The 23,492-nt window shown below is 38.2% G+C and overlaps 1 protein-coding gene and 1 long non-coding RNA gene across 3 annotated transcripts in view; one reads left to right on the top strand and one right to left on the bottom strand.

Annotated features, from left to right (window-relative positions):
* NEK9 (NIMA related kinase 9) overlaps positions 1–23,492 on the top strand; it is a 34,069-nt gene that overhangs the window by 6,711 nt on the left and 3,866 nt on the right. For both annotated transcript variants that reach the window (XR_004137445.2, XM_010976478.3), the window contains exons 6-21: positions 1,376–1,507; positions 2,994–3,104; positions 3,914–3,978; positions 6,156–6,206; positions 6,665–6,857; positions 8,458–8,602; positions 9,859–10,059; positions 10,248–10,294; positions 11,531–11,686; positions 13,017–13,125; positions 13,589–13,750; positions 17,074–17,244; positions 18,009–18,068; positions 20,392–20,597; positions 21,678–21,839; positions 23,097–23,309. Coding sequence is in view for 1 of the 2 variants with exons in the window: in XM_010976478.3 (XP_010974780.2) it covers positions 1,376–1,507; positions 2,994–3,104; positions 3,914–3,978; positions 6,156–6,206; positions 6,665–6,857; positions 8,458–8,602; positions 9,859–10,059; positions 10,248–10,294; positions 11,531–11,686; positions 13,017–13,125; positions 13,589–13,750; positions 17,074–17,244; positions 18,009–18,068; positions 20,392–20,597; positions 21,678–21,839; positions 23,097–23,309 (2,184 nt within the window). In the remaining variant the exon portion in view is untranslated. The remainder of the gene's footprint in view (positions 1–1,375; positions 1,508–2,993; positions 3,105–3,913; positions 3,979–6,155; positions 6,207–6,664; positions 6,858–8,457; positions 8,603–9,858; positions 10,060–10,247; positions 10,295–11,530; positions 11,687–13,016; positions 13,126–13,588; positions 13,751–17,073; positions 17,245–18,008; positions 18,069–20,391; positions 20,598–21,677; positions 21,840–23,096; positions 23,310–23,492) is intronic.
* Positions 2,715–12,457, bottom strand: LOC135321330 (uncharacterized). Its single transcript, XR_010381039.1, has 3 exons — positions 12,255–12,457; positions 10,927–10,986; positions 2,715–2,865 (listed from the first exon to the last, which is right to left on the bottom strand). It is a non-coding gene; the product is annotated as an uncharacterized LOC135321330 (long non-coding RNA).

Below are 23,492 nucleotides of genomic sequence, written 5' to 3'. Positions count from 1 at the left end.
TTGCATGCTTGGGTGTTTTTTCAGAAGTCATTGCCCGCATTACAGCTCTGACTTCATTGCCCTTTTCCACACTAACTAGAGACTTTTCTGAAAGTAATAAAATGCTTTACTGTTTTTTCCAGCCTAAGATCTTTAGTAGATTTCACTTTATCCCTTATTTAATGTTTGAGTTTAGGATGTTGGACATCTCTTGTTTTGTTTCTTTTCAGTTTTTCTGGTTCATAAGCCCTATATTACAAATAAAGTCTGATGCTCAGAGAACAATCTGATCTTTAATATATACAGGCTGAACCACAGGGCTCCCTTCTCACCCAATCCTATGAAAGACCATTGGTAAAGAGTAGACATAAGTTGATATTTAAAGACTGTGATCTGATCCTTTAGGACTTATAAAACCCAATTATTACTCTTCTGGTTTCACAGTGCTCTGTCTTTAAAAGAACTTGGAAATGCAAGTTAATAAAATTAATTTTGTCCTGATGATGTTTTTTGGTAATACTGAGATCTGCCTGCAGGCAGTTTAGAGACATCCAAGGATACTGATAGTCAGGAGTGGGCATCTGCTTCAGGGACTCAGTCTGCTTATACGACGGTGCCATATTGACTTTCTGAGGAAGCAGTCATGTCCTTGCGTGGATTTTTCTCATCGAGTAATCTGATAAAACCAAGAGTTAATTTTTTTAGCTAGTTAAATGCAAAGAAGGAATGATAATGAAAATGTATAATTGCCATGTAAGCCACCTGAAAGACTGCTTTGTTCATTTAAAGATGGCTGTCTGGGGTACTCATTGTCTCTCATCTTGGGAGAGGCATAACCTCCATTCAAGGACATTTCTTTTTCTTCCAAACATATTCTTGAACTCAGAGAACTCAGAAGATCTTTTTAAATTTGAAAGAAATTCATTAGCTGCGTTAATATTACAAATGTTGAACTGAGCCATTTATAGAGTTTTACTAACTGTACATTTCAGTTAGAACTTTTAAACCTTTTATTCAATTACTATCTCCCTACTGCCAGTTTTTTGGTTTTTCCCATAGGTGAACTTATACCAAATACGTTTTTATCTCTGAATTCCTCAGTATGCCTTGAATACCTAAAGCCTCTGTGATCCAGGAATCACAGAGCTGTCTGTCTCCCAGATTATCACAGGCCTTTACTATAGAGATTGTCCCTTTATAATTGGCCCAAGAGATTTGATGTGAATAAGATTTCTCCCCATAGTGACATCATTTCATAAAAACCATTTCGGGATATGCTAATGAATGTTTTATAATTGTTATCGATAGTTCCTAAGAAATTTAATTTGTTGTTGAAATATTAATATAGTTACCTCAAAAAAAAGGTTATTCTTTAATTGTTTTCTTTGTTGTTCAGCTTGTGGGAACTCCATATTACATGTCTCCAGAGCTCTGCCAAGGAGTAAAATACAATTTCAAGTCTGATATCTGGGCAGTTGGCTGTGTCATTTTTGAACTGCTTACACTAAAGAGAACATTTGATGCTACAGTAAGTTGATGGGTTATCCCTACATTGCCCTTGCAAATGGTATGACTTGGTTGAGAGAATCAACTTTGTGTATCCCTGAGCTTCTGATTTCTTGGCAGAAATCAGCTGTAGGTGAAAATAACAACCATTATTCAGGCACTGGCTTAGTAGTGTATTATTAAAATGCTATAGACCAGGTTTATCTCTAACTTGAATTCCCTATTGAAATAATCGTAATCAAGTAGTTTGAGCACAGTGCTTGAATTTGTTGACTGTAATTTGAAAACTGGCTCTAGGATTGACTATTAGATGGATGTTGCAGTTTAGATAAGCCATTTCATTTCTTATGCTTCAATTATATTGTTTTTTAAAAGCAAATTATATAATACTCATTAAAGTGTTTTGATCTTTTTTATGAAAAATTATACACTGACTCTTACTAAAGATTGTTATTATTTTATAGACAACAAATCCCTTTAAGCTGTTTTCTTCTTAAGTAAAGCCCAATGTAAAGCAGTGCTACTCCACCTTTAATATGCATAGGAAATCACCTGGGCATCTTGTTAAAATGCAGACTCTGTTTTAGTATGTCTGGAGCTGGGCCTGATATTCTGCATTTCTAACAAACTCCCAGATGGTGCTGATGCTCCTAGACTTGGAACACAATATGAGTAGCAAAAGTAGATTCACACCCAGTATCCTCTACAAACCAGGTGTGAGAACTTAGGCAAATCACTTCATCTCTTTGATCTTGTATTTTATTGTCTATAAGAAGGGAAAAAAATACATATTCCTCTTACAGAGATGCTCTGCTAATACATAAAATGTGTATAAAAATGCAAATGTAAGATAATGCAGCATGCATTGGCCTTGTATGAGACCTGTTTATTTCTCTAAGTCCTGAAGTTCATTCCAATCTATCATCTAATTCTCTTAAATAATATAGTAGAAGGAAAATGAGTTTTGTTGTCAGATAGACTGGTTGGAATTATGATTCCATTTTTTACTATCTGTGTAGACTTGGGCAATTCACTTTACCTATCTGAATAGGTAATAATAATAACCTTGTGTGGTGTTTGCAAGGGTTAAAAAACATTATGTATGCAAGTTATGTTATTTAGTAGTCTCTCAGTAAAGGTGGTGGTATATAATCATTATTAGGATGTATAAAGTAGGAGGCAAATTAGTTGGCAAAGGAGATAACTTAAAGCCAAGAAGCACTGCTAAACTTTCTTTTTTCTTGGGATTCAGTTGAAGGGTCAAATTATAATATATGCTAAGTAGTATTCATAGTCATACCTCTTTGTTGGTCAGTTGGCTTCATTCTCTCTGATAGCAGCAGTGCATTTCTAACAATTTCTTGCTGATTATACTAATAGCTGTAAAAAGAAGTCAGACCAAATTCAGAACTATTGCCACTTCTTTAAATAATAGCCACAGATCCCCTACTGGTAGATTATAATATCCTTGTATAACCAAGAACAGTATAAGAATCATTTTCTCCTAGAACCCACTCAACTTGTGTGTGAAGATTGTACAAGGAATCCGGGCCATGGAAGTTGATTCTAGCCAGTACTCTTTGGAGCTGATCCAGATGGTCCATGCATGCCTCGACCAGGTAAGTGTGACCTACATAATGATTTCAGTTCAGTGTTTTCCTTTCCAGTCCTAGTGTTTGGACTGTGGCATAGATGGACCTGCACAAAACCATATCCACTTCCCCAGGGTAGGATGTATTTGTGGCTGTGCCCAGGAGAATAGGCATTGGCAATTCATGATACTTGTATGCTTCAGCCAACAAATTCTTACTTTACTAATTTGTGAAATGATTTTACCATCTAAACTGTGCTCCATTTTTTATGATCAAGATTAATTTTTGTAAATTGATTTTATAAAATAATAGTGGTAATTTAGAATTCCTAGTGTGCAGAATGTATCTAGCTCTAAATGTCACGGTTGGCTTGCAGTGTAGCTCTAGGTCAGCAGTATTCAGAGATGGTCCAGAAAGCACGGGCATTACAATCGCCAGGGGATGGGAGAGTTTTACAAGAAGAAAATGAAGATTCCTAGGCCCTAACCCAGACCAATTGGATCAGAATCACTGTGGATAAAGCCCAGAGATCTTTATTTGTAGCAGGCACTCCAGGAGATTCTTATGTGCTATATATATATTGAAATTTGAGAGCCACTGCCCTTACTGTTAGAACAAGTGAGGAAGGTACATCTCATTCATGTACAAGTATTGATGATAATGAGATGATAAGCATGAAGCATAGAATGTGACATAAGAAATTGTTTTTTGAAACAAAAGGGTGATATACAGTGGAATAACTAACCTGCAGCCTTCAGAGAGGAAGTAAAATGTCTCTTTAGTTCCCACTTTGCCCATTTCCTTTAAATTAAAACTAACCCATTGGTACTTTTTAGGATCCTGAGCAGAGACCCACTGCAGAAGAACTTCTGAATTGCCCCCTCCTCAGGAAACGCAGAAGGTAAAGAACAAAGAAGTCGTTTCATTGTCTTCCGCAGACAGTTTACTGTTAGAGGCCTGATCAGGGTACTACAGAGAGAGGGTAGTGTTTCCTAACTTGGCCACTCTGGTGCTATTTTTCTACCAACATTGCTTTCACTGTTTGAGGGTAGCTCCTGACTTTCATCTTCTTGGCCTGCCTACTTCGTTCTGCGTTTGTACCGATGAGCCCTTAGAGCACTTCACTACCCCCATCTGTGAATTCTAATGTAGAGTTGGGGCACTGGACTGTAGAAATTAAGAGAGGAGGGCTATTGTTTGTATCTGACTTCTGTCGTTAGCTTTGTCAAGTTATTTAACATCTCTGTCCCTTAGATTTCTCCTCTATAAAGTAAAGTAGGGTGAGGATTAAAGGAGGTAATGCATATAAAGTGCTCAGCCCAGGGCCTGGCACAAGGTGCTCAACAGTTGGTGGATAGTAGTGTGAGTTTGGACCGGGTCTTTGTTTTTTAGTGCATTTGTTTAGATGGTAGGTTGCTGTTGAAGGAGTTGTCTTCAAATACCTTTTGCCCATTTCCTGTAGTCAAGCTTGATTGATTTCTGACAGGTTGTTTCCTGAGATTTATTCAGTGTTAGAGATTTCTAGAGGTAGGAAGGAGGTCCTTTATTCCTCGTTTTTTGTAGGAGGCTTCAAACCCTATCTCAAAGGAAGAGTTATTCTTTATCCTCCTTAAATGTTCTGATCTCTATTCATCCTGTTACACTATATTTGCTTTATCACCCTTCTTTCTCCCCTACTAGTTCTTTGTTTCCATATCTTCCCAGTATTCAAACATTTACTGTGCTCTTTTTCAAATTTTGCCTTAGATGCATTCCGTATATACCTAATTCCATAATCTGCTGTTTGGTCAGTAGTACCTTTATCTTGTATTAAATTAATCTTTTCTAGTTCTCCAGTTGCTCTGTAGCCAGTGTTTTAGTGCCTAGATTTATGTGTAATACTCCAGATACCACACTATGACCTTCCATTTATGTTCTATGCATATTCAGGCAATATCACCCTTTAGAGCTGGTTAAGCATATTTAAATTTTTTATCTGGCTTATTTTCCAATAATATAATCACTGTTTAAATCTCTTATTTAGATATTTCCATTGATAATTTTTAACTGCAATTTTTATTGAGATAGAGACTTACAAGCAGTACTTTGTTAGAACTTTGTTCTTTGATGGAAAAACATAAGATAAAGAGCTTTCCAGATAAAGCATAGACACAGGAAATTGTGGAAATACTCAGGAAGCACTAAGTTCTGTTTGGCTAGATTAGTGGTTTTAGATCTGGCACTCTAAATAGCAATACCCCAGGAACTTCCAAAAATACTGGCGCTTAAGTGCCACCCCAGGTATTCAGCTATAATTGATTGAGGCAGAATGAGAGCCCTGGGTTGGAACATGGGAGTAAATAGAGGGAAAGAAGACTGGAAAGGGAGGTAGAGAATCTTGAATGTCAGGGGAAGGAATTTGTACTTAATTAAGGGCTAGTACAGAAGTACTGGATGTTTATGGGAGGGCTGTTCATGTGATGAGAGGCATGCCTTAGGAAGAGTTATTTAGCAATACTAATATCAGTGTTAAATCAGTACAGGACTGGTTAAAGTGGATTGGAACTATGATGAGACCGATTAGGAGAGGCGAGTACAAAGGGCATTGTATAAGTGGAATCTCTAGAATTTGAGTGTTGAGGAAAGGGAGACAGCTAAGTCTAAGAAGACTGAAGTTTTAAGCCTACTTCACTGGGAGAATGGGGGTTCCAGTTGTAGAGTTAGGAGAGTCGAAAGAATAGGAGAAGGATAATGAGCTGAGCTTTAGAGATGCTGAGTTTAGGGAGTCAGTGGGCAGACTAGATGGAGATGTCAGGAGTTTCCTAAAATGTACATCAGAGTTCTCAAGGCTCTTTGTCTCAGCCTGGAACATTTCTCAGAGATAGAAAACAAATGGCCCCCTTGTATTTGACAAATTGTCTAATGCCAGACCTATATAAGTGTTTGAGTTGTATTGAAGTACTTTCCTAAAAGTATTTTAACGTTGTAGAAGGCATTATAGTTTATAGAAGATTAAACCTGTGAAAGATATTAAAGAGACATTTGTGCAATATAGGAGTCTGTTATTTCTCTCATGTATCTTTGCTTTTCTTTTGGTAGAGAGATGGAGGAAAAAGTCACACTGCTTAATGCACCTACAAAAAGACCAAGGTAATGCTCAGGAGATTCTTGAAAAATAGCATGTCTTAAATTACCACCAAGGGGTCTGTCTTTCTTGGGTCTGAACACTGTTTGATCCCAGTAAGTAGCCTTTGGTATCCTTTCAGAAGCCAACATCTGCTTAAATGTCAGATAGTCATTTTGGAGAAAAAGCAAGCTATAATTTCACTCTCATGCTAAAGTGGACATCATTACAGTGATGAATGTTAAAAAGTTGAAAAGCGTAGGTGTTGTGGATCAGACTGGAATCTGATCTGGCTGGGCTGTGATGAAACCCCGAGGCAGGGATTGCAAAGCCTGCTATGACAGAGGGTTGAAATAAGTTGTCGAGAAAGAACATACTTTCTCATACCATAATTTGCAGTTCTTTTCAGGGAACAGACTGGAAGCATTTTTCTTTGATATAATTTTTATATTAAATGTGCCTTTTTTCTGGGGGTTGTTGGCAGGTCAAGCACTGTGACTGAAGCACCCATTGCTGTGGTAACATCCCGAACCAGTGAAGTCTATGTTTGGGGTGGTGGGAAATCCACTCCCCAGAAACTGGATGTCATCAAGAGTGGCTGTAGTGCCCGGCAGGTGTGTGCAGGGAATACCCACTTTGCTGTGGTCACAGTGGAGAAGGAGCTGTACACCTGGGTGGTAAGTGAAGCTACATACTTTAGAGCAGTGATGTGAGCCTCATTTGTTTACTGGGCCCACGATGTCTTAAGTGTTTTGTTGGTTGATCATGTGCTGCAGAAGTGTCAGCATGGGATGATGGAATGTAAGCTCTTCTGAGAGCAGGGATTTTGTTCAGTTCACTGATCCATTTCCAATGCCTGGTACATGTTAGGTCACTTGTAAATGTTTTTTGAATGAATGAATGAATGAAGGAGAGAGAAAAAAGGCTCTCACCTACAGGCTGGGTGATTTCAGAAAGTTGCTTAATAACTCTGTTCTATTACCATGCATTTCAGAGTAACTCATATCTGTGAAATAGCTTTGTAAACAAATAAAGCCGTGTACCATGTCAGGAAAATCCTGCAACCTCCATCAGTGACTGAGATGGTATATCTGGAGTAGAATTTTCCTTTGTTCCCCTCTAGATTCCACCCTCTCACCTGGAACAAATTGCCTGTATTTGATCTCTGTTTTATCTGCCACTTGTTCCTCATTCACCTACAGTACAGCTTCCATTTCTGCCACTGGATTGAACTACTCTTGACAGAATGACCTAAATTGTGAAATAAAACAGACATGTACACTTTAGTTCTTGCTTGACCTCCTGTCATATTTGCCATAGTTGGCTACTCCTTCCTTCTTGAAGCTTTGTCTTCCCTTGATTTCCATAAGACCATATTCTGTTGGCTTTCCTCCTGTCTCTGGCTGTGCGTTCTCAGGCTAATTTCAGGCTGCTTTTCCTTTACTCAACCTTGTCTTAGGCCCTCGGTTCTTCCTGCTCTTCCTCCTCTTCCTCCTCTTCCTGAGCGAGCTCATTTTTTCCAGTAGTGTTGGATAACTTCTCTGTCAGGACAGGCTTTATCCCCAGTGTGTGACAGAGTAGACACTCAACTATTAATTGATTGATTGAAAGAAAAAATGAGTAATCACTCATTTTTGGTCTCTGTTTTAGAGTGTTAACTTGCTGTTATTTCCTAAAATTCTTTCCCTTAAAGAACTAGCTTTTAGAGGTGGAGTGATATTAATGCCTTAAAAAACATTTATATAAGGACTTACAGTTGAGTTATTGAATGGGAAAAATTACCTATCTCTGTAAAACTGTTGAAAAATCATTTAGAACTATTCTCAATGCTTTATAGCAGCCTCTTTGATATAGCCAGATTCCTTATAACTATTCCATATTTCAAGGAAATTGTGACCAAAATTTGTAAAAATTTTATAAGGATTTTCAAGAGGCCGTAGTCCTATAGAAAACAATCAAATTAGACAATATAAAGAATCTTTTCACCATCACTCATAATTAAATAGACAATTCACCTTAGACTTGAAGGAGAAAGACAAAATTGGGAATGTGTCCTTTTAAGACATGATGGATATCAATCTGGGATACTTTAAAAATCTTTACCTATTGGCAGGGGTTTTTTACTACCTACATTAAAAGGTTTCATCCCCCTTTTTAAAATTTCATTTCTAAATTTCCAGCTGATTTTTTCCTACTATTTTTCTTAATAAGTAGTGATATTAAAGGTTAGTTTTGGCATGAAAAGTTAAAATTTCACAAGACCTATTTATTTCACAGAACATGCAAGGGGGTACTAAACTCCATGGTCAGCTGGGCCACGGAGACAAAGCCTCCTACCGACAGCCAAAGCACGTGGAAAAGTTGCAAGGCAAAGCTATCCGTCAGGTGTCATGTGGTGATGATTTCACTGTCTGTGTGACAGGTAAGGCATCAGCAGAAAGCATCCAGGTGCATTTAATGTGGAGTATTATACCTAATTCTGTGCAGTTTTAGTTGGGATTTTATAACAAAGAAAGCATCCAGAGAACCAAAGACAATCAGCAAAGCACGTTAATAACAGCATGCCCTGTATCTGGAGGGAACTGGAAAAGATACATGCGCTCCAGTGTTCAGCACAGTATTATTTACAATAGCCAAGACATGGAAACAACCTAATTGTCCATCAACAGATGACTGGATAAAGAAGTGGTATATTTATGCAATGGAATACTACACAGCCATAAAAAAGAATAAAATAATGCCATTTTCAGCAACATGGATGGACCTGGAGATCATCATTCTAAGTGAAGTAAGCCAGAAAGAGAAAGAAAAATACCATATGATAATCACTTATATGTAGAATCTTAAAAAAAAAAAAAAGACGAATGTAATTATAAAATAGAAACAGATGCACAGACACAGAAAAGAAACTTGTGGTTACTGGGGGGGGGGGAATGGGGTGGGAAGGAATAAATTGGGAGTTCGAGATTTGTAGATACTAACTACTATATATAAAATAGATAAACAACAAGTTTCTTCTGTATAGCACAAGGAACCATATTCAATATCTTGTCATAACCTATAATGAAAAAGAATATGAAAATATATGTATGTATATATATGACTGAAACATTATGCTGTACATCAGAAATTGACAAAACATTATAAACTGACTATACTTCAATTTAGAAAAAAAGGAAAAAGAATTTTTAAAAACATGCCCAACTTGCTGTAGTATTAGGGGAGTGGTGAGCAAGGAGAAGGCAGGTGGATAACAGAGAAGAGGTAGGATTAGGAGAAATATATGGTATGTTCTTGTTGGAGGGCATAAAATAACCATTACCTTAGTGAGGTGTGGATAATACTAAATCAGGAATCAGGAGCTAAAATTTAGTTTTGGTATTGCCATTACTTACTTGATGATTCCTTGGTGCTTCTCTTTTTCTCTATAAAATAGAGATAGCCCTGATATAAGTTTAAGCCTTTTTAACATGATAATCCTACTACTATTTTTTTAAACTGTTATTGTAACAGTACACGTGCCCCCCAAATACAACTCTAGACTTGTGCAGGATTTCTCTGATATGATCTCATGTGAAATCATTGGCTGAGGTCATCCTCATTCCAGCCCTACCCAGCTCTCTAATTAGACAAAATAAGTCATTCCTTTGATGGGTTGTGCTTTCCTTCTTTTCACAGATGAAGGTCAGCTCTATGCCTTTGGATCTGACTATTATGGCTGCATGGGGGTAGACAAGGTTGCTGGCCCTGAAGTATTAGAACCCATGCAGCTGAACTTCTTCCTGAACAATCCAGTGGAGCAGGTCTCCTGTGGAGATAATCACGTGGTGGTTTTGACACGAAACAAAGAAGTTTACTCTTGGGGCTGTGGTGAATATGGTAGGTGTAGCCTTGCTTCTGTCCACTATTTCCCAGGCACACAGCCTGACTTTAGGCTTGTGTGCCTGTAACACATCATGCATCCTCTACTTGAGAAGCGTTAATTCAGTAGAAGAGAATCTTATAGAACATTTTCCTTGGGAAGGAGGCCCTTGTATTAATGATTTTCTTTCTTATGTCTATCTCAGGACGACTGGGTTTGGATTCAGAAGAGGATTATTATACACCACAAAAGGTAAAATCAGAGGCAGCTTCTTCCTAAAGCCTATGTCACACAGACTCCAGTAGTGTGTCCTCTTTCCCTGACTCCTCATATCAAGATGTTACTCCTGCAATATTTCCTGTCTGGAAGACTGATAATCCAAGATTCCTAATTTAGCACTATGTGGTTTTGTCATCTGACTAAATCATAGAAAGTTGAAAAAGAATATATAGCTGCTGTGGGCATTCTGGGGTCACATCTTACACTGGGATGAGCAGTAAAATCAGCATGTACGGTGAAAAAGTCACATCAAGCTAAACACACTCTGGAAAATTCCTTGGGAAGATATTGGAAAGCAATATACTATTCCTTAACCCAGCACAGCCATTATGCCACACTCCCACCCCCATTTCCACAGTTGGACACCAGATGAAATAGTTGTTTGTGTTTAGGGGTCATGCTGGGTGAAACATAAAATGTAATTACTCTTAGCACTGCAAGGGCTGGCGTGGTAAGAGCTGGCACAGGACCAGCTGAGGAAGAGCATGGTCACATCTCTGTCACATCCACCCTGGGACACAGGCTCACCAACTGGAAGGTTAACTATAATTGACTATACCATTCAGTATTAACAATGTTTACTTACATTTTAAAAATTAACTTACATATTTGTTGGACCATTCTCACTCAATAGGATTCACAGCTGCTTCTCTTCCTGAAAGAGACTATAGTAGAAGACTTGAAGTTTGAGTTTTCACATTTCACAGACATCCATCATGTTCCCCACCATTCTCCAGCCCTATCTAGTTAGCTGCAGAGTGATGTGAGTGTTCAGAAGTCTTGCCTGCTACCTCAGTACTCAGCCATCTCACTTATAATATGAGCAAACTGGGACCCCACAGGGCTACTGAGTTTCTTCTATAACTGTCATGGGCATTCCACCTCAGAGGACAAAGTCAGCAATAGACTGAGGCTTCTCCTTTCCCAGTGTTTTCTGAGAAGTCTTCCTAACTAGAACCTATTGCTAAAACAAACTTTGACAGGAGCTGTCTGTTTAGCTGATCTGGAATTGCCGCCTTTTACTTTATTAAAAAACTAGACCTCCTTGTTAAAACAGTAGCCTCTAAGCTGCTGGGCAGTTCTGAAGAGAATAGTGCAACCTTTACTTCCCTATAGTCATTCTGCTAAATGCAAGATGTCACTTTTGAAAGAATTTGAGAGGTTTTTTTCCTAATACAAGTTATGTTTGGGGATTTATTTTTCTTACAGGTGGATGTTCCCAAGGCCTTGATCATCATCGCAGTCCAATGTGGCTGTGATGGGACATTTCTACTGACCCAGTCAGGCAAAGTGCTGGCCTGTGGACTCAATGAATTCAACAAACTGGGTCTTAATCAGTGCATGTCTGGAATCATCAACCATGAAGTGAGTATCCCCTTTGGTGTCCTGAATACATTGTCAGAATTTCTCTAGGTTGGAATTTCTTTGGGAATGCTGATTTGTGACTGTGGAATGTGATTTAAGAATAAAATGAGTATCTCACAGACTTGTTCAGCAAAAGAAGCCAGCCACAAGAGTACATATTATATGATGCCCATTATATGAAGTTTAAGAACAGGCAAGATTAACTTATGATGACAGAAGTCAAAATCATGGTTACTTCTGGGAGGAGGGGCGTAGGTATTAACAAGGGGTGAGAGGGATCCTAGGGTGATGGGAATGGTTTATATCTTGATCTGGGTGGTAGTTTTACATTTATATACCTACAGAAAAATGTGTCAAGCTGTACAATATTGTATAGTTTATTAAACCTTAATAAAGTGATTACAATCAAGGGATAGAATTCAGATTCTTACCTTATCACTGAAATAGGTATAGGAAAATTAACATGAAAAGAAACATTTTTTAATGTATCACCTCCTTGGAAAGTTTAGATTTATTGCTGAGAAATCACTGATTCTATACCAGCTTATTAAATGTAAGTATCACTCACCTCCTTCAAGGATGTCATAAAAGTCACCACTGGTAAGTCCTAGTCTCCTCTTTGTGTTAATATGATGAGTTTTTGTCATTGTCTAAAGAAATTAAGAGACAAAAGCTTGCTGACTCAATGGAAAAGATAAGAATTTTAAAGCAATCTCCAAAGTAGTGATTCTGAAAAGGGAGAGTACAAATTTGGAGCAAGTCTAGGGAGGGTGTCTGTGTAGTTTGAAAACGCAAATTTAGAATTAGCACTACTACTTGAATTTGAGTTTTGTTATAACATTGATTTGTTGTGAAATTTTAAACTCACATGAGAAGATTTATTTTTATGCTTATCTAAAGGGAATGTGGGTTTTAACAACTTGAGAACACTGTAGGTCAAATTAGATCACAGTAAACTGGTTGCTTTATGGGCTGGAGAGAGTCCAAGATTTTAATTCCTTGCCCTGCTTTTGTTACGTGTAACCAAGACAAATGTCGATTCTATTCTAATATAGATGCCTTCAGGAATGGAGAGTCCATGTTTTGCATACCCTAGTTTAGGAATCTAAAACTTTCGTTGTCAGAAAGCTCTGCCTCATACTAATTAAATTCTCTGATTATATATTGAGCTTATTTCTTCTTGTATTCTGTTGGAGATGAAAAGCTACCTGGCACCTTCTTAGTAATGTGATTTGTTCGAAGGCCTTTTGGTCATCATGACAACATTTTCGGCCTGTTTCTCCTCCATTTTTTACCTCATGAGTCTGCTTTGTGTTTTACCTTGTTTCAGGCGTACCATGAAGTTCCCTACACAACCTCCTTTACCTTGGCCAAACAGTTATCCTTTTACAAGATCCGTACAATTGCCCCAGGCAAGACTCACACTGCTGCCATTGATGGTGAGTTGATTTACAACTGTGTACGCAGACCTTAGTATTTCAGGCTCTTTTATTCTATCAAGTATTAGCTCTTCTTAACTATATATACATTTTCCTGATTTCCCCCCATCATGCAGTATTGTCTGATTAACAACTTGGGCATTCAAATAAATGTTTTGTTGGTAATCATTGTAAATGCATAATCAATACATCCTTTACTGAGAATGCCACATCTATAAGTTTCCTAAGATAGATAGTAACCATTTTCCACATTTAAAATAGAATATATAATATTGAGTCACTTCCTGGATCTAACTGGTCCTTGATCTAGATACCTAGCTGCCCTAGGTCCAGGATCATGTGGATGGCTTTATATTTGTATACTCTTAACAACCAGAGGCTAGTCCATGGGACTCTGCATTGGTTGCATTTTCCCTTTATTCCATGACCCATTGGTGCCTGGTTACTTTTCCCTTTGTCTCAGAGCGAGGTCGGCTGCTGACCTTTGGCTGCAACAAGTGTGGACAGCTGGGCGTTGGGAATTATAAGAAGCGTCTAGGAATCAACCTGTTGGGGGGACCCCTAGGTGGAAAGCAAGTGATCAGAGTCTCCTGTGGTGATGAGTTTACTATTGCTGCCACAGATGGTGAGTCTACACATTGTTTCAAGCTTCCTGGATGGATGGCTGTGTTTAAATTTTGGTTGGGAAAGAGTTGGACTGGTTATTTATATAGCTGGATCATATGTTTACTTTTTTATTTGTGTTAAATTGGTGGCCAGTTTTTATGCATATGGAGCTTCATTAACTTTTCATGTGTCCAACAGAGTAATTGTAAAAAGGTCAGATTTCTAGATAATGGCAAGTTAGTATCCTAAGTCTCTACTTTTTAACTTTAACTTTTTTGATAAATGTTTTAAGAGTTATAATATATATACATATATATATATATACACATATATGTATATATATACACACACACACACACACATATATATATATATCTTGCCCAGCACCATGTTGGTTTCAATAAATGTTGACTGAATGGTTAGAAAGGAGAACAACATAATTTAACCTTGCTCCTTGGTCGGGATCAGTTACACTGCAGTACTTAGGGACTGCTAAGGCTTGAAGGGCTGTGTACCTTGTGTCTCTTAGCTTTCTGATTGACCTAATGGAATTTTCATCTCTCTTTCCTCTCAGCTATTTCTTCTCCTCGGGGCCTTCTTGCTCCTATCACTGCTTCTCATCCTTACTGCCACTTCTGCTAGCCTTCACTCCCTTTCCTCTTTCTTCTGCTTTGTTTTTTCCTTTTTTCTCTCTTCTTGCATCACCTTCTAAACTTTTTTGATTTTTGTAGCCACTTCTTTCTCATGGCTGGTGAACAAAAAAAAATCATGTTTCATCTTCTTATCTTTTCACTCATTTTGGCTTTTTTGGTTATTGCTCCTGCTCTGGGATGTCTCTATTTTCTTTTGTTCTGTGCCTATTATTTACACAGGAGAGGTCCAGGGATAGTGTCAGATAAGTGATCTGTTACCATATTTAATTAAGTGAACCAACCTTCAGAGTGGTACATTAACCTTCCCTGCTTGTCCCAAAACAAGGGGTTTTAGGGAACAGACTGGTTAGTTCAGACCAGATGAATGGAAATGTTACCTAGAAAGATAGAATCAGGATGTCACTAGGGAGTAAATATAGTACAGCAAGTTCAGTAGCACTTTCTGACAGGGCCTCAGAGAGGTAATATTTCTTCAGTAGATCTGTATACTTCTCAGATAAAACTTCAGAATGATGAGTGTAAAATTGGATTCTGTGGCTGGGCATATTACCTCTTATAAATGTTCTTCTACTCCTCTGAGCTGTACCTGATTGCATCATTCACCCAGCAGACATAAACTAAGTGCCTACTGTGCTCCAGGTCCTCTTTTAGGCTCTGAGAATATAGAGGTGCTGTATGATCCAGCAGTTCCACTCCTGGGCATATATCCAAAGAAAATGAAAACACTAATTCAAAAAGATACATCCACTCCAATGTACAGAACAGCACTATTTATAATAGCAAAGATATGGAAGCAACATAACTGTTCATAAACAGAAGGATGGATGGAGAAGATGTGGTATATAAATGGTGGAATATTACTCAGCCATAAAAAGAATGAAAATTTTGCCTTTTGTAACAACGTGGATGAACATACAGGGTATTATGTTTAGTGAAATAAGTCAGAGAAAGACAAACACTGTATGTTATCACTTATATGTGGAATATAAAAAATAAAACAAATGAATACAACAAAACAAACAGACTCAGTTATAGAGAACAAACTAGTGGTTATAGGTGGGAAGGGGTGTGGGGAAGGGTAAGATGGGGTATGAGATTAAGAGATGCAGACTGCTATATAAAATAAATAAGCACCAAGGATATATTGTACAGCACAGGGAAATATAGCCATTATTTTATAGTAACTTAAAATGGAGTATAATCTAAAAAAATATTAAATCACTATGTTGTACACTTGAAACCAATATAATATAAATTAACTATACTTTAATTTAAAAAAAAAAAAAAAAGTTGAGTCTCAGAAAGCCTCTGTCCTCCAGAAACTCATGGACTAGTAAGGAAGACATACATATAAACAGATCAGTGCAGGGAGAAGGGTTCAGTGCCGTGAGAGCAGTATCCAATCCTTTTCTCTCTCCACCATCTCCCTTCACTGTCTAAGTGAGCTTGTTACCTTAAATCCCTCCTGTACACTGATAGCTTTATATTACCATACCTGACCTGCAGATTCACTTTTTCAACAGCCCCTTGACTTGGATGCCTAAAGATAAGGTCCAGTCTTTATAATCCAGTCTTCCCAGGTCAGTCCTGATTCATGCCTATTATCCTGGCTTAATCATTAGTAGCACCCCCTTTTCATTAAAATATATCATGATTTGGTTAAGAAGTAATGGGCATCTCAAACAAACTTACTATGTTCAGAATCAAACTTCTGATTTTCTGTTCAAATCTGTTCCTCCTACAGCCTTCCTGTCTCAGTAAATGGCAACTCCATCCTACACCCCCAGTCCCATCCATTAGCAAATTCTACAGATTATCTCCAGAATATATCCAGCCACTTTTTACCATCTTCACTACTACAACTGGTCTCCCTGCTTCCACCCTTGGTCCCCTGCAGTCAGTTCTCATGATAGCCTGGGAGCTCCTTTTAAATACCTACTCTTCAGAATCTAATGCTTTCCTATCTCAATCAATAAAAACTAAAATCATTGCAGTGGCCTACATGACCCAGACTTTAGTCACCTCCTGACCTCTTCTGTGACCACTGTCCCTCCCTTACTTTGCTGCAGCTGCAGGAGACTTCTTGTTCGTGTTTGTGATACATTACCTACACTGGACCTTTGCGCTTGCTGTTCCCTCTGCCTGGAAAGCCCTTCCCCTAGATACCACTTGGTTATCTCACTTCAGTCAGGTCTCTGCTCAAGTATCAACAAGTACTTCTCTGACTACCCTGTCTAAATTAATGATACCCCATTATTCTTTATTTTCACTTTTATTTACCATTTATCTTCCTTCATAGCACTTGTCACTACCTGAAATAATTTGTTTATCAGTCTCTCCCCACTGGAGTGTCAGTTCCGTAAGGGGAATGACTTTGTTTTGTTTACTACTCTCTTTCTAGCACCTCAGTCAGTGCCTGTCATGAAGCAGATGCCCAATAAACATTTAAATGAATGACCAAAAGTGTTGAATGAGTGAATGAATAGATGGCAGTATGTAGGAGTGCTGGTCATGTTTACGTAGGTGGCGTCAGGTATTGTTTATGCTTTATATAAGGGAATAAATAGCTTTACCTTGTTTTGTACATAGTGGAAAGTCTTTCAGCTCTAGGACATAAAGATGGGGGACCCAAAAGAGTTGGGAAGCCAAGGTGCAATTAAACTATTTGCTGTTTAATTTTTTTGTCTAGATAATCACATTTTTGCCTGGGGCAATGGTGGTAATGGTCGCCTGGCAATGACCCCTACAGAGAGACCTCATGGCTCTGATATCTGCACTTCATGGCCTCGGCCCATCTTTGGATCTCTGCATCATGTCCCAGACCTATCTTGCCGTGGCTGGCATACCATTCTCATTGTTGGTAAGGGTTTCATATGTGTGGGTTGGGATGGCTTTGACAGAGAATAGAACCACACCTAAGTTACTGATGGTCACATTCTTGCATCCCAAAGAAGCTACTTCTATAAGTCTTATAGTGGTCATTGATACCATATGTAGTGGCAGAAACAGAATATTGGCATTTCTTGAGTTCTGTCATTTGCCACCTCATGATAACTTCAGGCTCTGCACCCTTGCCAGAGAATTTGTTACTTCTAGTTGCTCCCTAGTTTATCTGTATTCATGCTTTTGTGAGAAACATTCAGTACACCTTTAAAAGAAAAACTAAAACTAAATCGTAACTTCTTTCTGCATAAATATTCCTTTGTTATGAAGTAAATTATAAAGGCCTGTGTGAAGGTTTACAAGTTCATTGTTTTAGGTCAGTGGTTCACAACCTTGGCTGCGCATTAGAATCCCTTGAGGAGTTTTTAGAAATCCCATTGTCCTGACCAATTAAATCAGAACCTCTAGGGTGGGACCTAGGCATTGTTAGTTTCTAAAGCTTCCCAGATGATTCCAAAGAATAGTTAAAGTGGAGAATTGCTACTTTACATTGTGAATATAGTTAGAGTAGCTAGTGGCACTTGGCTTGTAATATTTATATCTAAAACAGTATTTAATTATATCTGGTGTGAGGGATAATAGCAATTATCTCCTAGATTAACTCCCTATCCTAGTCTTCTCACTTTTTCTGCCTCTAACTATACACAGTGCTTACCTAAATACTGAAATATTTTTCCTCAGAGAAAGTATTGAATTCTAAGACCATCCGTTCCAATAGCAGTGGCTTATCCATTGGAACTGGTAAGTAGCAGTGTCTCAAGTACCAGTGGTTTTCTGAGATGTGAGTCTTAGAGTTGAATTCTGTGCAGTCTCCCAAAAAAGGAAATAGGAAGTATCTCTGGGAAATGAGGAATACCATGCTCAAGAGGGAGGATCATATTTTGGTAGATTTCATAATAACTTATGACTTTTACATTGTGGTTAGAGGGAGAGTACATCTTTGCCACCATGCACATGGAAGTAATAAAGTGACTTGCTCAGCATTGCAATGTGATGACTTACGTACTGTTCCTTTTCTTGCTGTGCTAGGGGCTATGGGTTCTGTCTGCCCTCTACTTCCATAGTATTCCCAGTCTATAGAGATAGTCCTTCAAAACAGGCCCTCAGAATTAAAAGTTGGCTAAACTTTCAATATGGTTAGGAAAATCAGCCAAAGCTCTCTGATACTTTTCCTTTGGCTGCTTTCTTCATGGTTCTCTCTGATTTGGGACCATGCCAGGAAATTGAATCTGTGTTCCTTTCGGTTTTCCATTGGCTAGAGTACCTGTAGTCTTTGATGTTTCAGAACTGGATTCTGGTATTTTGTGGAGTCAAAACAGATGAAGACCCAGAATGAAAGTAAATTAATCCTCCAAAAAGACAGTTGAAAATCTGATTTAGATTTGTTGAACTCTAGTTTATATACACACACACATCACACATTTTATTAGTTTCTTTTAGTAATCCATTGCTCAGGATCTATTTGTGCATATTAATATCTGTCACAAATGTAAAATGCTTTTTGCTAAGCACAGCTGTTCTATTACAGCTTTGTTTTGCTGGAACAGTATTTAAACGAAAAACGTAAGATTAAAAGCACATGTCCATTGGCTCAAAAATGTAACTCTGTAAGGGCAGGGATTTTTGTCTTTTTTATTCATTAATTTTATCCACATTGCCTAGAAGGGTGCCTGGCAAGTGGTAAATTCCCAATACATATTTGTTGGTTGGATGTTGTATAACCATCCAGTGGAATATTGTATAAGTTAAAATGAGTAACATCTACAAATGTTTCCATAATGTGAAATGTAAAAAGCAAGTTACAGCAGCCTACATGCCTTTTTGTAAAGTTCAAAAACAAGCAAAATAAATAATATATTGCTTAAAGATACATAAATATGTGGTTAAGTTTTCTTTTTATGAAGAAATGAAAAATACAAAATTAATCAGAAGTAGTAAAATCTGAGTAGGAGGCCAGAGAAGAAAGGAATTCACAAGGCAGGTAAAGCAATCTAGGTTATGTCCTAGTTCAGCACCGTCCCGTAGATCTTTCTGCAGCAGTGGAAGTGTTCTGTCTCTGTGCTGTCCAGATGTAGCTGTGGAGTACTTGAAAAGTGGGTCCTGTGACTGAAGAACTGAATTTTTAATTTTACTTAGTAGCTACCATATTGGAAAGTAATTGTACTTTCACGTAATAGATTTCATCTGTGTTTATTTTGCTAGGCATCAAAGCTTACATATGTGTTAAAAATAGTCTTAATGTATATATCAAATGTAACATAATTTTTATAATCCATTCAAAACAAAAAAGCAAGGTTCAAACCTTATTTTGGCATCTACAGTTCTGCTGTTTTGGTAGGATCCCAGTGTGGCATAGTCAGTTCTCAAGCCAGGTTAGCTGGTGGCCATAAACAAACTTACATTTAACTTTAGAATATACCTTGCTTTTTTTTTTTTTTCAAGCTTTGGTAAATTACTTTCTTAGTTATATTTTCTTTGGCCCATATTAAAATTGTTTCATTTTCTCCTGACTACACTTATCTTAATTAAAGGTAACTTGGAATATGCTGCATGATATTAAAAGAACCAGCCATCATATTTTTAAAATTCTTACAAATAGTCATTAAAGAATTTAATGAATTGAGTGGTTGAGGATTTCTCTATTTGGGTGTTTCCCCAGAAAAGGAATTAATAGTAAGCTTATATGGTAGCTTTAAGAGGTGTTTGGCTCAAATGTGAAAAAGCTTTGTATATAAGATGAACCTTTATGCTGGAGTCTGGATATATCTGTTAAGGTGTGGGTGATATGGTTGGGGTGAGTAGTCAGTAATGCTGTAGACACTGATAATCTGCTGAGAACATAGGGATAAGCACATTTGGAAAGTAGAAGTAAATTATCATGAAGATACTGATATACAAGACCCTTGTGTAAAAACTGAAAATTTAGTCCTAAATATCTGACTTACTGTTGCTAATCCACTTCATGCAACTGTAGGGACCTCTCCAGGGGTCAGTGGGGCTATCAGATGGTAAATCTTTCTTGCTGCAGAGCAAAGCTCTCTATTTCTTTCTGTGTATCTGTCAGTGGTTCAGAATTCTAGCCCAGGAGGTGGCGGCGGTGGTGGGGGAGAAGAGGAGGACAGTCCACAGGAATCTGAAACTCCTGATCCAAGTGGAGGCTTCCGAGGAACAATGGAAGCAGACCGAGGAATGGAAGGTTTAGTGAGCCCCACAGAGGCCATGAGGATCAGCAGTGGCGCCAGCAGCTCTTGTCCTGGCTGGCTTCGAAAGGTAATTCCTTTGGTAGAGATACCTCTGTGGGGACTAGAAAGGATCTCACTGTTTCCTATGTCCTATTCAAGTGCTTTGCAGCAGTCATCTAGGTTTCTACTGTCTACTTGAACCAAAACCACCAAATCTCTAATTCTTTTTCTTCCTGACAAGAAAAGATATAAGATGTTCTCATGTCTTTATTACTTACATGAATGGAAATTAATGCAAACTTCTTTGAAGGCAGTTTTTGCAGTACATGTGTGCAAAGATTAAGCTTATAGATTTGGTACTGTGGTTCATAGAAGTAGAATATTGGGGCAGTTGGATTGCCTTACAGTAGAGAAATGCTTTATGAGTGCAGACAGTAAAAATGTTGGAGTTTATTTATTTGTATGGCAAGTTGGTTATAACATATGACTATGAAGAAAGGATGGGATATCTGAGCAGTATGACCCATTCTTTTAGAAAATATGTAATGTCTAGAAGAATGTCCAATATGAAAGCTACATACTGATCATTTTAACAGTGGTTATCTATGAGTGATGGGATTACTGGTGATTTTTGTCATCTCCCTTTGCCCATCTATATTTTCTCATTTTCTACAGTCAACATTTATAGTTTGAATTTTTTTTTAATTTTTACACCACCACCCGCCCCCCCGCAAAAAAAAAACAAAACATAGATTTAAAGCTCCCTCTATAATAAGATTAAGCTTGATAGCTGCTCAGGAGTATGAGTGGAGGAAGCAGCACACTGTTCTGTCTAAAGCTTCAGCCTGGCAGTTGGCCTCACTGCCATCACCTTAGAGCTTCCCAACTTACTGAGTAGCCTGTGTAGACTAAGTGTATGTTGGGGAAACATGCCAGATACTCCAGACTGTTCTTGAATTTGAGTTTGATTTCGCTTCACTATTGCTCCTTGAGGGAGGGATGACAGGATGTTGACAGGTAGGCTGAGCTATGTTGTAACCACAGCTGGCTTGCCCCACTAGAGGGTGCTGATGTCTCGATAGAATGAAAGAAAGAGAGAGCAAAGGGAATTTGGGTGAAAGAAAATGGCTCAAACAGAACTGATGAGATTCTTTCTCTTAATACACAGGAGCTGGAAAATGCAGAATTCATCCCTATGCCTGATAGCCCATCTCCCCTAAGTGCAGCCTTCTCACAATCTGAGAAAGATACTCTGCCCTACGAAGAGCTGCAAGGACTCAAAGTGGCCTCTGAAGCTCCTCTGGAACACAAGCCCCCAACAGGAGCCTGGGTAACAGCTTTTGCCTTTAAATCACAACTAGGTAAACAGTGGCTGTGAACCCTGCCTGGTTCTCTTGGCTTCACTGTCTCCTTCTCCAGCTTCATTGGTTTCCCAGCTGCCCTACATCACTCATACTGTCTGTTTAGTAATGTTTAAAGCTTCTACCCAAGGCTAAACTGATGGGAAAGTATCTACCCATTCACATTTTTGACAGGCACACACCTTTCTACACCAGAGGATTGTCTTTCTTTTCTCTCTGCCTCAGAAGTACCAAAATTGAAATTCCAAAATTCAAATCCAGTTTTTCATGACACTGCTAGGGTAGGTTGGAGGTACTAAATATAAGTAAGAAATAATACTTGTAGTCTAGTAAGGAAGCAACACGTGTATACCTAACCTTGGTAGAAATGAAATTGTGGTAAATATCTCAATAAAACTGTAAATTAGATGACATCAAACTTTATCTAAAGGGCTACATAGTAATTATTTTAGGCTTTGCAGACCATACAGTCTCTTGCAACCACTCAACACTGACATTGTAGCACAAAAGCAGCCATAGATAATACATAATGAATGGGCATGTTTATGTTCCAATAAAACTTTATGTACGAAAACAGGCAGTAGGCCGGATTTGGCCCATAGGCTATCATTTGTTGACCCTTGCTATAAACAAAGTACAGTGGAAGAATGGAGAAAAATCCAAGCTAGGATAATTAAAAAGCTTTCCAGAAGAAGAAATAAAACCTTTCAAACTTCAAGGTAAACATTTTAAATCCTCTGTCAAGTAACCTTCTGAATTGTTTTGGTGATCTTGTTTACTCAGCACTTCTCAAATCTGTTCTAAAGTGTGATCCGCTGTTTTTCATGAATATTCACCCTTTGCATCACAGTGTCCTCACAATGATCAGAAAGACTTGTTCCCAACCAAATTGTGCTTTCCCTCACTTCAGCATTTTAAATGGGAAGTCATCAATGCACTGTAAAAATTTTCACGAAGTCCTCCAAAATAGATGATTGATTATTCTTTTAATTTAGCATAACAGGGACTGAGGCATTGAGAGTTCTCTGACTCTCTTATGTTAGAGCTGGGTTCTGTTGTAATCCCAGCAATTTTCTGTTTCTCTTGCATTTACTTCACGTGTATATGTGTTTTATCTTGTTACTTTAAAAGTAAAATCTGATAGCACTTAGAGGACATTTGGATTGGGGAGCTAGCTGTAGCATCTGGGCAGAATCTCCTTTGACCTCTCTCTCCTCTCTTTTTAGCCACCTCGGCTGAATCCTGCAGGAACATGTGCTGGAAAGGGAACACCCTTGACTCCTCCTTCCTGTGCATGCAGCACTCTGCAGGTAGAGGTTGAGAGATTACAGGGTCTGGTGTTGGAGTGTCTGGCTGAACAACAGAAGCTACAGCAAGAAAACCTCCAGATTTTTACCCAACTGCAGAAGCTGAACAAGAAGTTAGAAGGAGGGCAGCAGGTGAGAGCATTAAAAGAATTAATTCGATTTCTGATTCTGTTTTGAAGAATCACAGAAGCAAAACACCAAAGACTAAAAAAATAGACTTATTCCTTTGCAAGTACTTAACCTTTTGATGATGTAACTTTTGTAATGAATCCTGGAAGCCTTGGCCTTGTTCACACCCCTGGATTGAATAATTTT

This window comes from Camelus dromedarius, chromosome 5 (genome assembly GCF_036321535.1).
Source record: "Camelus dromedarius isolate mCamDro1 chromosome 5, mCamDro1.pat, whole genome shotgun sequence".
NCBI lineage: Eukaryota > Metazoa > Chordata > Mammalia > Artiodactyla > Camelidae > Camelus > Camelus dromedarius.
The sequence above is the reverse complement of the archived record's forward strand: the minus strand, read 5'-3'. Positions and strand labels throughout refer to the sequence as shown.